This window comes from Loxodonta africana, chromosome 4, assembly GCF_030014295.1.
Source record: "Loxodonta africana isolate mLoxAfr1 chromosome 4, mLoxAfr1.hap2, whole genome shotgun sequence".
Taxonomy (NCBI): Eukaryota; Metazoa; Chordata; class Mammalia; order Proboscidea; family Elephantidae; genus Loxodonta; species Loxodonta africana.
Genome location: NC_087345.1, coordinates 82,446,615 through 82,462,161, shown reverse-complemented (window position 1 = coordinate 82,462,161; position 15,547 = coordinate 82,446,615). Strand labels below are relative to the sequence as shown.

The window sequence follows — 15,547 nt, the reverse complement described above, 5'->3', positions numbered from 1 at the left end:
TTTTTAATAGCCAAAGTACAAAAATTTTGTCTCTCTTAAGGGCAGCCACTTTGGGATCAATTGTGCTGAGAAACAATACGGTCCCTGGGGGTCCTGATTCTGAAGGGACTAAATGAAGGCTCTTTGTTGCCATCTTGAAGAACAAAAGTTAAACAGATGTTTGAGAGAAGTTGTCCAGAGAGACTGGTGAGGAAGTTACAATGGGGGCATCAAACAGAGGTCATTAGCAGGCTGAGGAGAAGAGCAAGAGAGGTGGAACAATGAGCTTGAATGGCATCATTGCATTGAGTGAACTGCAAAAGAGACCTGCAAGTTTTATTTTCAATCCACTTTTAAAGTAGCCATAGATTTTTCTCAGCATGGAGGAAATTGTTGTCCTTTAACTTGATTACATTTATTTATTTTTTAGTAGATTGTATTTTCTTAGAACAGTTTTAGATTTGCAGAAAAATTGAGAAGATAGTACAGAGTGTTCCAATATTCTCCACACTCAGTTTTTGACATCTTACATTTGTATGACGCATTCGTTACAATTAATGAACCAGTATGTATAAGTATACATTATTATTAAATAAAGTCCACAGCTTATTCAGATTTGCTTAGTGTCCTTTTTCTATTCCAAGGTCCCATCCGAGGATACCACATTACATTTAGTTGTTATGTTTCCTTAGACTCCTCTTGGCTGTGATGATTTCTCAGATTTTCCTTATTTTTGAAGACCTTGACAGTTTTGAGGAGTACTGGCTAGGTATTTTGTAAGATGTTCCACTAATGGAATTTGTCTGATGTTTTTCTCATGATAAGACTGTGGTAATGGAGGAAATACACAGAGGTAAAGTGACATTTTCATCACATTGTATCAAAGATACATAGCAGCAACATAATTTATGAGAATTTACATTGACCTTGATCACCTGGATGAGGTAGTGTTTGTCAGATTTCTCCACTGTAAAGTTACCATTCGCTCCTTTCCATATTGTACTCTTTGGAAGGAGGTGACTATGCACAGCCCACAGAGAAGAGTGCTTCATTATTCAGAACAGAAGTTAGATGATTATCTTTCAGGAACCTGGTACCGCCTAGCTGCACTTGGCCCTCGCATGGTAAATAGGGCTGGCTGGATTTTTTTCTTTCAATCTTCACAATATACTTAACTTTTTTTTTTTTTTAGCATCATTCAAAGCAAGCAATAAGATTCACAGGCAGAGACTCTTCTTGCTAAGAGCTCACAACTGAGGTAAAGTGATGATCAACCCAACTACTAAGTAAATACACAAAATAGATAGATGCATGCTTAGATGAACCACCAGAAGAGGAGGTGGAGAACATTTAGTGGAGTTTTGTTGGTGTTTTAGAGATTTTTAAGTGAGGAAACAAGAAAGGCCCAGGAGAATAGAGCCCTCTTTGACTATTTTTGAAGCATAAAAGAAGCTTGTACTAATCCTATGGCCATGACCTTGTATGAACGATTGGGAATATTATCAAAATAGAAAGTATATTTGACCCACTTGATGATGTTTAATAAACATAATAATAATTATATATGTACTATGAAAGTATAAAACCATACTTTCAAACTTATACAACATGAAAATAATAAAAAGACTGCTTTACCGTTTAGTAGAAAGAATTGAAATTGCTAGGTCCAAGTTACTTGTATGATGGCTGCCTGTTTTGCATTCCTCTCCCTTTTCTCTAGGCCCATCCATTTTTTCACACCATACCTGGCTTTTATCTTTAGTAGCCTATACTAACCAACCAAATGCCCTCAGAATGTCCTTACCAAATTATGAAATTTTTGATTGTTTTGATTAATCCTTCCTACCTCTAACATTCTTAACTCAAAGGATAATGGAAATCTGGATAGTCAAAGAACTTAACCAACCAAAGTCTGCTTATCCTTTGTCTAAATTCAGGGCGTTGTCTCTGTGAGCATAGGTTTAAATAATACCAATGTCAGTAGAAGACATTTGGCCTTTGTAAAACTTGTTCTTTATCTCTTCTAGTCATATCGTATATCAGGATGAGCCAGGTGCAAGTAATTCCACAAAAGCCAGTAAAAACATTGTTGTGAATAAATTTGGTTAAAAAAGGAATATAACTATCTTTACTGTCTTTGGAGTCTCTAGGTGGTGCAAATGGTTAACATGCTTGGCTACTAACCAAAAATTAGAGGTTTAAGTCCATCCAGAGACACCTCAGAAGAAAGACCTGGCATTCTACTTCTGAAAAAGCAGCCAGTGAAAACCCTAGGGAGCGCAGTTCTACTCTGATGCACATCGGGTCGCCATGAGTCAGAATCAATCAGCTGGTTTTGGTTTTATTCACTGTCTTTGTGATTTACCATTAACTACTTCTATTCAGTCCTGCAAAATGGACATTTTAAAATGAGAAGGAGATCTCTGGAGTGCACAATTTTGTTTTAGATCACTTTTTAAGCTTCAGTAAAGAATCTTTAATTACACTTGAACAACTGGGGTGTAGATATTGATGTATTCCCAAGAGAGAAATAGTCTCTGGGCTTTTAGAATCCACATCATGAGTAGGTCATATAGCCAGAGATAAAACTTTTTATTTATTTACATTTCCTTTTTATGATACTGGGCATTTTGGGAATCTAGTCTCAGAAGCATGCATTAGTTAAAGAAACCATTCTGAATAAAATAAGTTTTAGAGAAGGAGAACTAAGTAGCTTGATTTTTGGCTTTATGATTATAAAAGGAAAATGTTCAGGAGAAAAGTTAGCTTGATGAATCTACAGAACAGATAGAAACCTTATGTTTGACAAATTCATGAAAGACACTCATGGGTCATTCAGATTTACTTAGCCTCAAAATAGTCTTTTACTTCTTTGTGAGAAATGTAATCCTTTTTATGATGTCTTTGAAAGCTTGTTTCACTTGTTTGTTTCTAAGTGTATAAATGAACGGGTTAAGCAAAGGAGCAACTGAAGTAGTGAGCACCGACACCACCTTACTAATGGCCACTCCTTCCTTTGCTGAAGGTTTGATACAGATGAACATGCAGCTGCCATAGGTGATGGAAATGACAATTATATGGGAAGAACAGGTGGAAAAGGCCTTTTTCCTTAGTTGAGCAGAAGGGAATTTTAGGATGGTCTTAATGATGTACGTGTAGGAGAGGACTACACACACTAGGGTAATAATAAGCGTCAGCACACCAAAACTCAAAACAATTCTGTCCATAAATACTGTGTCTCAGCAGGTTATCTGGAGAATAGGAGATGTATCACAAGCAAAATGATCAATTACACTTGAGTCACAGAATTCCAGCTGGAGCCCTATGCCAAGTGGTGGGAGGATGATCAATAGGCCAGCAACCCAACAGCTGAGAATGAGTGTAGTGCAGACTGTATTGTTCATGATGGTCGTGTAATGCAGGGGTTTGCAGATGGCCACATAGTGATCATAGGACATGGCTGCCAGAAGAAAAAATTCTGTTACTCCAAAGAGGACAACAAACAACATTTGGGTGGCACAAGCATTATAGGTAACAGTATTATCTCCAGTTGTCATAGCATACAGGAATCTGGGAATACAGACAGAGGTGAATGAGACTTCTAAGAAAGAGAAATTTCGCAGGAAAAAATACATGGGAGTTTTAAGATGGGAATCCGAAAGCGTGAGGGCAATGATTATTAGGTTCCCAGTAACACTCAACATGTAGGTGAGGAACAAAAATATAAAAAGCAGAACTTGTAGCTTTGGGTCATCTGTCAATCCCAGAAACATGAATGTTGTTATTGGCGATGATTTCTCATCACTGACTTTTGCCAAGTCAAGGGCAATCGGACCTGAAGAGAGAAATGCTGTAAGAAGCTAGCATGGAATCTGAATGAAACATACAAAAAAGCCAGCTCACATACATTTTCTTATTTCACTTGATAATTAATTTGTTAATGTAGCAGTTCCTTTGGTCTCTGACTATACTTACTCTTCACTTATCAACATTGTTATGTTTCAAAGATCAAGCCTTTATGTGAAAATCGGTGGTATGCAAAAATGATGGAGGACCACAAAATGGAGGGTGACCACATCATTACATAACTGCCCAATTACATCATTATATAACTACCAAATTTTACCATTACATAACTGCCAAATCACATAATTATATAACTGCCCAGTAACATCATTATATAACTGCCATACCACTGAGCATCATGGCACAGCCAAGTTGACACGTAAATTAACTATCACAGCCAGTGTCACTCTCTCCTCATACTTCTATTTTGGTTCCTGCCATATGTACATCATTAATGCACAAAATAGTCAGACAGTAGATTATTACTATTGTCATGAATGAGATAGTCGATAAGTGAGGAGTAGGTGTAAGAGGTTTCTATGGGAAATATTTAAATATGTAGCTTATGCTTACACTTCTTTGATCAGAAACCATATTTATAAAGATGTCAAAAAAAAAAACATGAATGATATGTCTTGAATGCAGTTTTTCAACCATGTTGCCTTGTGGGGCAGTTTTTATTTGTCCTTATCCTGAGAAAATAGTCACATTTTTGAAGCTTTTTTTTTCCCTCCCATTCTCCTCTTTGCTTTTCTCCACTATATGGCTCCATTTTCAAAACCAAGCAAGATCTGTTAAATAATATTTTATATTTTTCATTTTATCTTGTTATGATTAATTCCAAAGCCAGTAAAAAAAGTACATTCATTTAAAAGGGTTAGTTCAGCTCTTTGCATTTCAGATTATCTCTAAGTAAGGAGGGAAAAAGTTTAAAACACAAAGATGTACCTTTGTTTTGCCTTTCTTGTATTTAAACAAATGACAACATTTCTAAGCCAGTGATGGCATTTGCTTGGACCGATGGTTTCTTGAAGGTGTACCTGGAAAATTTTACGAGGACCTGAGAATAAACCCGATTAGTGCTGTTACGGCATTTTGGGCCACGGCCAGAGCCCAGAAGAACGGTCTGTGGTACTTGTCGTCTCTGCCAGACTGACTGACTCGGGTGGTCTGTTCAGCAGCGCTCAGCCTTCGGAATCTGTCTTGGGCATATCTTAGTGGCTTCCCTTTTCAACACTTGCTGCTGCTTCTCTTCTCAAGTCACCTCTCCTCATTAGTTTACCAGTCAGCCTTTTAGCTCTGCTGTTCATGTTCTCTGAGTTCTTGATATACGTAACTTGCTCATGCAACATCCAGCAACACACTCTGTCTTATGAGCTGAGTTTTATAAACAAATTTTGAAAAATCCACTTTTTCCTTAGCATTTACCACTGTCACTGTTTCCTACCAGTTTCATGCCTCCCTGCATTCTACTTTTTACATTTTCTCAGGAATCCCATTAGGTGGGGGAGAGGAGGGCTTAGGAAGATATCCTCTCCTTGGTGGCAAAACTTGCCTTCAGTGAGATTCACATTGTGAACAGCTGCTCCCAAGTAACTGTCCTGTAATCTGGTAAATGCATTCTCACTGGGGATGCCATTAGTTAAAAACAACTTAACATATTGGATTATAATGTCTCCTTGTGGTTTGTTAGTGGGAATTGATTGCCAAATGAGCAATTTTAGGCATACCAGGTTTCTACCACGCAATTCTACCAATGTGTGTGTTCCCTATTAAGAATAAAAAAGTGGATTAGGTTACCTTACTTCTATTGCTCGAGTGAATGATCAATATTCATTCATTCAGAGAAGTATCTAATGAGCACGTATGATTTGCAGAGCATAATATCAGAGGCTGGAGATCCAAGCATGAACAAGTTGTTTGCTTAAGGAGCTTTCTCAGGCTTCTAGTGAGAGACAATACTTCATTTTAGTGCGTGCTCAGTGACATCGTAAGATGAGAAAACAGTGAAAATGCAACTTTGGATTAGGGCAATAAGTACTCCATGCTTTTTCCTTGACAATCACTTTTAGTTATACTGGTAACTATTCATATTTTACTATCTTCACTCAGTTTCTCTTGGCTCTTTTTTGCCTAGTAAAGTTGGCAGTGTCAGCTGTTACCATAAACTGAGTTAGCAAGGTGGATTGCTCAGGGTTCATAGACATGGTTATAGACCTGGAAACCCACCTCAGCTCATGAAATGGTTCACTGGAGAGGTGGTATCTTAGGGAGTACTTGCCAGAATAAGACTGTGACAGGCCAAACTGAGCGATCTGTCAGGCTTATTTCTGCACAGTAAATTCTGCCTGCCCGCCCGCCCGCCCATCTGCCTGCCTCCTTTTAATTCTAGAGCACCTGCTGTCTTTGTAGTGGCCATTAGCATTCTCACTCCAGCCTTCCCTCTCCTAGGAAGTTCCTGGGCTTAAATATTATTATCTGCTTCCTCTTATCAAAACTCTTATTCTTTTATCATGATAGAAAACATCTGTGAACTCGTTCACTTTAGTATTTGAATGGTTGCTAAATTAAAGTGTTAAATGCCTAAGAGTAACCTGGTAATCTTCATGGGAATTGTGTTTTAATCCCTGAAATTTATTAAATCAACACTACTGCTAATAATGTAGTTAAGTCTGTGATATCAGAACCTCTGGATATAAGACTGCTTCCTTTGGGCTTTTTTCTACCGGCAAGCTTACTGCTCTCTCTTACATTGGAAAAGTTTTTCAGGGAGCCTGAGAATTATTTGTGTATTTATTTTTTAGTTTGAATCCACTTTAACAATTTTATGAAATAATTTTTACTACCTTTCTCCCATAAGTAGTGTTTTCAATTAACGTAAACAAGCAGTCCTTGATGACTTAACCTATGCAAGGCTACCAGCTGTCGCTGCCACTTTCGGGACTACCAGAATGATTGAGGTTCAGGTTTCCTTCTTCACAGACCTCTTATTTAGTAAATTCTTTTATGTATTTCAGGAGCTCTGACCTTGCTTATGTTTGAGCCAAACGTCATTCAGTCTGCATTTGGTATAGAGGATTCCCATGGACTGAGGTAGTTCAGGTTTCAGTAGTATCTGAATGTTCCCAACTCCTTTACCTACTAAAAAGTGGCAAAATGATTCAGATAACAGACAGATAATAAGGCCAGGTAACCTGTAAGATAACTTCTAATCCTGATGCTATATTTCTATGACACTAGAGGATATTAGGTGCCCCAGTGGTGCAGTGGTTAAGTGTTTGGCTGCTAACCAAAAAGTCAGCAGTTCGAATCCATCAGCCATTCTACTCTGTCCTACAGGGTCTCTATAAGTCAGAATAGACGTGATAGCGATGGGTTTGTTTTTGGTTTTTTAAAGGATATTATTTGGAAGATGAATCTTTTCCACTGCCTTTCCTATTTTGTCCCTTAAGTAATATTAGTCTCCTCAGCTGATATTATGGTTGGTCCTTTCAAAGGACAAAATGATTATGACAGGAAAATTTGAATTTCAAGTTCATTCAGAATAACAGCTTATCAGAAATAACTGTTGACTCCCTTTCTGCGGTATTGGTTAGAATTAACTGAATTCCAAATTTTAAACTGATCTGTACTCAGCCTCTGTCTATGTTTAAAGAACATGAAAAAATGTGTCATGACAATTGCATACTTACTTTTCTGATGGTGCTTCATCAGAGGTCCTTGATGAAACCACAACTTGAAGGGCAGCATGCTGGTGAAGAGGTTAGTATGTGCTCTTTCTCCGTCTATCTCCACCCCCTGCTTCACCCTCTCCCCAAGCTGGTACACACACACACACACACACACACACACACACACACGCCTTCTTACAAGCGAGTTTTACAACAGACAGTTTTCACCTAGATTTTCATTGCTCCTAACATATTGAGTCCAGTGTCAGCCTCCTCTTCCCTCGCCAAGTCTAAAGTAGCACGTGATCCTAGATTTCCCAGGATTCTCTTAGGAAGAGAAGAAAAGAACAATACAGAGAAAAAGGAACTCCTCTCCCTGACTTTGGCAGAGGGGTGCATCTGATCTTCTTGGCAGGGAGGCAGTATGACCTGCAAATTCTATAATAGCAGCATTTCTTTTTTATGTCTAGCTTGTGACCCTTGCACAGGGAACATCTGAATGAACAACAAAATAGTCCTCAGTGACCTAGTTTCAAAAGTTACTAATGAATTGGCAATGGAATCGACAATGCAAACACAGGTAGCAGTGGGAACAGCGTCCTCAGAGATGCTGAGGGTTTGATGTCATGTGAATTCCATTTAGTCTTTTTTGTTGAATTATTGAATTTCTCCTAGGATTGGAAGTTTTGCTTGGCACTTAATATTTATTATCTACCTCTGATATAAATCTCATAGAAGTAAAAAAAAATTACCTTAATTTTACTGAAGAGGAAACTGAGGTGGAGAGAAGTGACCAGTCAGATGTTACATGGTGGTGTTCTAGGTTTTGAACAAAAGTTGATCTGAATACGAAGATCCTGCATCATCCTCCTCAGCACACGGGCTCCTTTTCCCAGTATTGAAGAGCACTACCGGTATTTACATTCAAGACTTGATGTTCATCTAGTGCAACCTGGCCCAAGTTTTCATCCTTTCCCCTCCCAGTTATCCCTTTTTCAAGTGGGCTGTGAAACTACTTTTGGTATTTGAAGCAATAGAGAGTTTTGCATTCCAAGTACTGGAGAAAATGTTGCCTGATCCCAGGACATGTTTCATGTTTTTGTAAGGGTTATTACTTCCCAGTAAGCTTAAATCAAATATTTTCTTTGACACTCTCTGCTGTCCTTTCTGTGAACACTCCCCCTCCTGCTACTCATGTTGATCCTGCTCTTAAATGATGACGCTGGATCCCACAGGGCTGTTCCTGCTGCCCTCACTGAACCAGGTGTCTTAACTTTCTTTTTCTTTAAAATGTATTTTATTTTTCACAGCAGTTTTAAGTTTTCAGAAAAATTGTGAAGAAAGCACAAAGAGTCCTGTGTCCTTTCTACCCCCTACTCACAGTTTCTTCTATTATTAACATCTCCTATTTGTTGGTACATTCGTTACAACTGATGAAACAATAACAGGCTAATCGGTTGTTGTTAAGTCATTTTGAAGTTATGGTGAACCCACATGTAAAGAGTAAAACTTTGCTTCATAGGGTTTTCGTGGCTGTGACCATTCGGAAGCAAAATCATCAGGCCTTTCTTCCAAGGAGCCTCTGGGCAGATTCGAACAGCCAACTTTTTGGTTAGTAGCCCTGTGTTTAACTGTTTGCATCATCCGGCTACTCTGAGGAACATTGTTGTTAGGTGCCATCGAGTTGGTTCCGACTCATAGCAACCCTATGCATAACAGAACGAAACACTGCCCGGTCCTGTGACATCCTCACAATCTTTGCTATGCTTGAGCTCATTGTTGAAGCCACTGTGTCAATCCATCTGGTTGAGGGTCTTCCTCTTTTCCGCTGACCCTGTACTCTGCCAAGCATAATGTCCTTCTCCAGGGACTGATCCCTCCTAACAACATGTCCAAAGTATGTAAGATGCAGTCTCGCCATCCTTGCCTCTAAGGAGCATTCTGGCTGCACTTCTTCCAAGACAGATTTGTTCGTTCTTTTGGCAGTCCACAGTATATTCAATATTCTTTGCCAACACCACAATTCAAAGGCGTCAACTCTTCTTCGGTCTTCCTTATCGATTGTCCAGCTTTCACATGCATAGGATACAACTGAAAATACCATGGCTTGGGTCAGGCACACCTTAGTTTTCAGGGTGACATCTTTGCTCTTCAACACTTTGAAGAGGTCCTTTGCAGCAGATTTGCCCAGTGCAATGCGTCTTTTGGTTTCTCGACTGCTGCTTCCATGGCTATTGATTGTGGACCCAAGTAAAATGAAATCCTTGACAACTTCAATCTTTTCTCCATTTATCATGATGTTGCTCATTGGTCCGGTTGTGAGGATTTTTGTTTTCTTTATGTTGAGGTGTAATCCATACTGAAGGCTGTGGTCTTTGATCTTCATTAGTAAGTGCTTCAAGTCCTCTTCACTTTCAGCTAGCAAGGTTGTGTCATCTGCATAACGTAGGTTGTTAATAAGTCTTCCTCCAATCCTGATGCCCCATTCTTCTTCATATACTCCAGCTTCTCGGATTAGTTGTTCAGCATACAGATTAAAAAAAAAAAAATAGGTATGGTAAAAGAATACAACCCTGACGCACACCTTTCCTGACTTTAAACCAATCAGTATCCCCTTGTTCTGTCCAAACAACTGCCTCTTGATCTATGTAAAGGTTCCTTATGAGCACGATTAAGTGTTTTGGGATTCCCATTCTTCGCAGTGTTATCCATGGTTTGTTATGATCCATGCAGTTCAATGTCTTTCCATAGTCAATAAAACAGAGGTAAACATCCTTCTGGTATTCTCTGCTTTCAGTCATGATCACTGTTAATAGTTTATTATTAACTAAAATCCATAGCTTATGTTAAGGTTCACTCTTTGCATTGTACAGTCCTGTGGTTTTTCACAAATGTATTATGTCATTTGTCCACCATTACAGTGTCAAAAAGAATTGTTTCATCACCCTAAAAATCACCTGTGTTGTATCTGTTTGTCCCTCTTCCTGAATCCCTGACAATCACTGATCTTTTCACTATAGTTTTGGCTTTTCTAGAATGTCTGTAGTGTGATAGATTGCTTTTGTGTGACCTTTCTCACCACGGTCTTGTAACTCCCACGCAAGTGATTGGATGGGACTGAGAGATAGGGTAATTGTACCTCACCAAAGGGATTGGTTAGTTTCGCCATCCTTTTGAGATCGAAATGAATAATCCCAGAGGTGGATGATCCTACCACCACCAAGGAAGAAGAGCCAGCTTATCCTTTGGATCCAGGATCCCTGTTCTGAGAAGCTCCTGGAGGCAGGAGACCCAGAGAGACCAAGCTGTAACTCTGAAGATGGTGAGAAAAGGTTGTAGGAGAGAACTGGCAGCAGGGCTTCCGGGTCCACAGAGAGAGAAAGCCAAATGCCTTTGAGCAGACGCTGAGCACCAGAGAAAGGAGTGCCTGCGAGCACAACTGGGAGGAGGCTGTCCTGATTGAAGAATTGTATCCTGAGCATTTCTGAACCTGAATTGTAACCGGTTACTTCCCTAATAAACCCCATAATCGTGAATATGGTCTGTGAGTTCTGTGGTCATTGCAATGAATTACTGAACCCAGCAGAGAAGTAGAGTGTGCTGTGTGAGGGATGGTTGGTGTCAGAATTGGTAAAGACGATGAAGCGAGGAGGTGTGTCTGACCTCCACCTCATAGGCATGTACTGCTGAAGTTTTCAGCTTCATTTGTGTGTATCCAGATGTTTCCTTTACCTCTGAGTCCTATTCTTTCCCAAGCAGTTCCCCTACCGTTGCATAAAAGACCTGTCTGGGTTACACGTTTAAGTCGTGCTGAAACTGCAATCCTTTAAAGGATTTCTTTACAGCTGCTGGAAATGATTACTGATATCCACCAAGGCTTTAAAATCTGTGCTTTCAGTTTACCCTTTTCTTTGAGCATACTCAAGGCCATTCATACAGCCATCTATCTCATAATTATTTTGATCACTATTATTGTTATAGAGGCATACATTAACCTATAAATACTGCTTTAGCTGGACTCCACAAATTTTGATATTTATCTTCTGGTTTTTGGTGTTTTCCAGAAATCTTTACGTTACTGATTTCAAACTTAATTTCATTTGGTCAGATGACATACTTTGTGTAATTTGAATTCTTTTAAATTTATCGAGGCTTCTTTTATAGCCTTGAATATTATCTATCTTAGTAAACAGTCATTGAAAACTTTAGAAAAATTCTTTATATGTTGTTGAAATAAATGTCATTTTGATCATATATGTAGGTAGTGTTGTTCAAGTCTTTTGTATACTTAGTGAATTTCTGGGCACTGGTTTAATCAAAAAGAAGTCCTGGTGGCACAGTGGTTAAGTGCTCGGTTCTAATCAAAAGGTTGGCACTTGGAACCCACAAGCTACTTCACTGGAGAAAGATGTGACAGTCTGCTTCCATAAAGATTATAGCCTTGGAAACCCTATGGGGCAGTTCTACTACGCCCTATAGAGTCACTGTGAGTTGGAACCGACTCAACACCAATGGGTGTGTTTGTTTGTTTTTGATTCAATCAATTATTGAGACAGGATTGTTGAAATTTTTGCCTACAGTTTTGGATTTTTTCTCTTTGCAGCTTTATCAGTTTTCGCTTCACATATTTTGAAGCTCTGTTTTAATACACATAAGCATTTAGGTTATTTATGCCCTCTTGAAGAATCAACCTCTTTTTCAGTAAGAAATGACACTCTTTAAAAATATATTTTTTTTATTCTTGTTGCTGTTGAGAATATACACATCAAAACTCACCAAATCGACAGTTTCTACATGTATGATTCAGTGACATCGATTACATTCTTCAAGTTGTACAACAATTCTTGCCCTTCTTTTCTGAGTTGTTTCTCCCCCATTAGCATTAACTCACGGCCCCCTAAATGCCCATCTCATCATTCGAGTTGGTGTTGTAAATCTTTATCCTGTTAATATTCATTGCTCTGAATCTGTTTTGTCTGAGGTTAATTTGGCCATTCAAATTTTTAAAAATAATTATAATTATATATTTTTCATTCTTTTACTTTTAACCTGTTTCTGTGTTTCTATTTAAAGTTGCTTTCTCATGGGTAGAAAAGACTTACCTGTTTTTTTTTTTTTTTTTCCTCAATCTAATAATCTTTACCTTTTATGTGAGGTGTAGAGATCACTTACATTAGAAGTGATTATTGATATGGTTGGGTTTGAATCTACTGTCTTACTATTAGTTTTCTATTACTCCGATTTGTTCTTGGTTTCCTTTTTCTTCTTTCTTTTTGGTTAATTCCATTTATTCCCTTTGTTGGCTTATTAACTATAACCCGGTGTTATGTTATATTTGTGTTTCTTTGGATTTACAGTCTACATATTAAACTTATCACAGTCTACCTTCAGCTAATGATGAGCCACTTTATATATAGTCAGAAAACTTGCAAATGTGACTTCTCTCTCTTCTCTCCTGGCCTTTGTGCGATTACTTTCATACACTTAACTTCTGTATATGTTATAAAACTCAGAATATTTTATGTATTTGTGTGTGTGTATACGTAGGATTTAAACTCTCAATTATCATTTTAGATAATTTAAATATTAAGAAAATAATTCTCTTATATTTATTCAAGTTGTTACCTTTTCTGATGTTCATTCCTCTGGTATGTGCATATGACTATCTGGTTGCAATTTATGTCTGAAGGACTTTCTTTAATTTAACATTTTTTGTAGAGTGTATTTACTGGTGATGAGTTATTTTAGCTTTTTCTATTTTTGCGAAGTCTTTATTTCACCTTGAATTTTGAAAACTTTTTTTGCTGGATATAGAATTCTAAGCTGCTGTTCCTCCCTCTACCCATACTTTAAAGATGTTGCTCTGTAGTCTTCTGACTTGCATTTTTCTGTCAGGAAGTATGCTGCTGTTCTTTTTATATAATAGGTTTTAAGTAACTTTATCATTCTATGCCTTTTTTGTGTGCTTAGGGTTTGTTGAGCTTTTCTGATCAGTAGATGTATTTTTCCACTGAATTTAAAATACTTTCACTCATTTCTTCAATTATTTTTTCTGTTCCTCCTGTCTTTCTTCTTTTAGGGGACCCCAATTATGCAATATATTGGGCCACTTGAATTTGTCTCATGGTTCCATAACATTCTGTTCATTATTTCTTTTTTCAATTTTTCTTGTGTGTTTCATTTTGGAGAGTTTCTATTGCTATTTCTCCCATTTCACTAATTTTTATTTCTGCAGCATCTTACTGATGTTAAACTCATCCAGTGTTTCTTTCTTTTATTTTTTTTCCTCAGACAGTTTAATTTTCATTTCTAGAAGGTTAGTTTGGATGTTTTTAACAGTTTCCATGTTTTTACTTAACTTGCTTAACAGTTCTTTTAGCTTCTTCAACATATGGACTACAGTTATAATTACTGTTTTAATGTTCTTTCTTTTAATTATATCACCTGTTATTTTGGGGTCTGTTTGTATTGATTGATCGCCTCATTATAGGTTGTACTTTTCTACTTCCTTGCATGTTTGGTAATTTTTTTACTACATATAACACATTATGTATTTTACCTTTTCAAAGTCTGGGTGTATTCCTGTAAAGATTCTTTAGCTTTGTTATTTAAGTCACTTGGAATTTTTGGTCCTTTCAGGTTTTGTGTTCATCTGTGTTAGACTGGACCAGAGCAGTGCTTTTTCTAATGTTATCTGCCCCCCACCCCAATATCAAGGTAAAACCCTTCTGAATATTCTATCCAATACCACATAAATTAGGAGGTTTTTCCATTATGTTTGAGTGTGAACAGGGACTGTTTCCATTCCAGTGTGAGCTCAGAATGTTGTTCTTTTGGGTGGTTCTCTCTTCAACCAGATGTAATTTTCTTCCATACATAAGCTAATCAGTACTTATAAGGGTCACTCTAAATTACCAGATCTCTCTCTCTCTCTACTTCTCTGACTTCTCAATACCCTTTTCTGTGACCTCCCATCTCCTTTACCTTCCCTAGACTCCCACTTCCATCTCAACTCTAGTTGTTGAGAATGGTGAGGTCAACATGGGTTCCTGATCCCTGCAGAATTGTTCCTCAGGGATCACTGTCCTTCATTTCTTGATGCCTAATATCTGGAAAACTATGATTTTATATATTTGGTTTGGATTTTTAGTGGTTAAAGCTATAACGGCATGTATAGTCCTTGTTATGCCATCTCAGTTTGCACCATTCTCTTTTTATCCCATTTTTCCTGATATTAAAACATCTGCTAAAGCTCTTCACTTTTGAAAATCATTGTGTTAACTTGCTGCTGTGCTTATTTTAAATATTTCTGTAACTATTTCATTTCTTTGGTTACTTATGATTTATCTTCAAATATTGTCTCCTCTTAAAATTCTTTTTGATATAGTTTTTAAAAAAATTCATGTCCAATTTAAAGGTATTATAGGAATTATGATGATTTTTACACCCAAATGATCTTTAGAGTTATCCAGGTAGGTATTTGGCAGCAGCAAAGGCTTGCTTCCCCACCTTTTGAGATAAGGAATAGTCTTTGCTACCTGGAAGTGATGTTTGGGATTGGGTGTTGGTTGCAAGAATATCAAGGAAGGCCTGCAGAAGGAAATGACATAAGATCCACAAGCTTGCAATCTAGCTTGGATATCCCTTAAAACAAAAACAAAACAAAACAAAAAAGCACACATTAAATTTAAATCTTTAGAGATGGCCACAATACATTGCAGCTCCTCTCATAAAAGGTAGAGGGTGGAGTAGATTTTGATACACCTTGAATGTGTGCTGCTCTTAAGAATTGCTTTTACCAAGTAGCTGCTGACATGAATTATTTTAGTGGAAATAAAGAATGTGAGAACTGTGACATGGTTGTTTGTTTCTAAGTGAGCTGGAGAACTTGGAGAAGAAAAAATGATTGGCTCAGGATATTAAATTCTCAGCTCCAAGTATGAGAAATGAATCAGAAAACTATGAGCTCCTTGAAAGAAGCCCTTATCTCCTGTGGCTGCAGGTTTGAAACTCTTAGAAACCAACCTAGGTATAATTTTGTGAATGAGTTA

At 37.7% G+C, this 15,547-nt stretch overlaps 1 protein-coding gene across 1 annotated transcript; it reads right to left on the bottom strand.

Annotated features, from left to right (window-relative positions):
• Window positions 1-2,753: 2,753 nt before the first annotated feature.
• On the bottom strand, window positions 2,754-6,250 carry LOC100663483 (olfactory receptor 6C2-like). The gene is given in 2 exon segments (XM_023540595.2): window positions 2,754-3,814; window positions 6,103-6,250. Coding segments are annotated over 2 exon segments (1,119 nt in total). The 3' UTR covers window positions 2,754-2,843.
• Window positions 6,251-15,547: the final 9,297 nt, after the last annotated feature.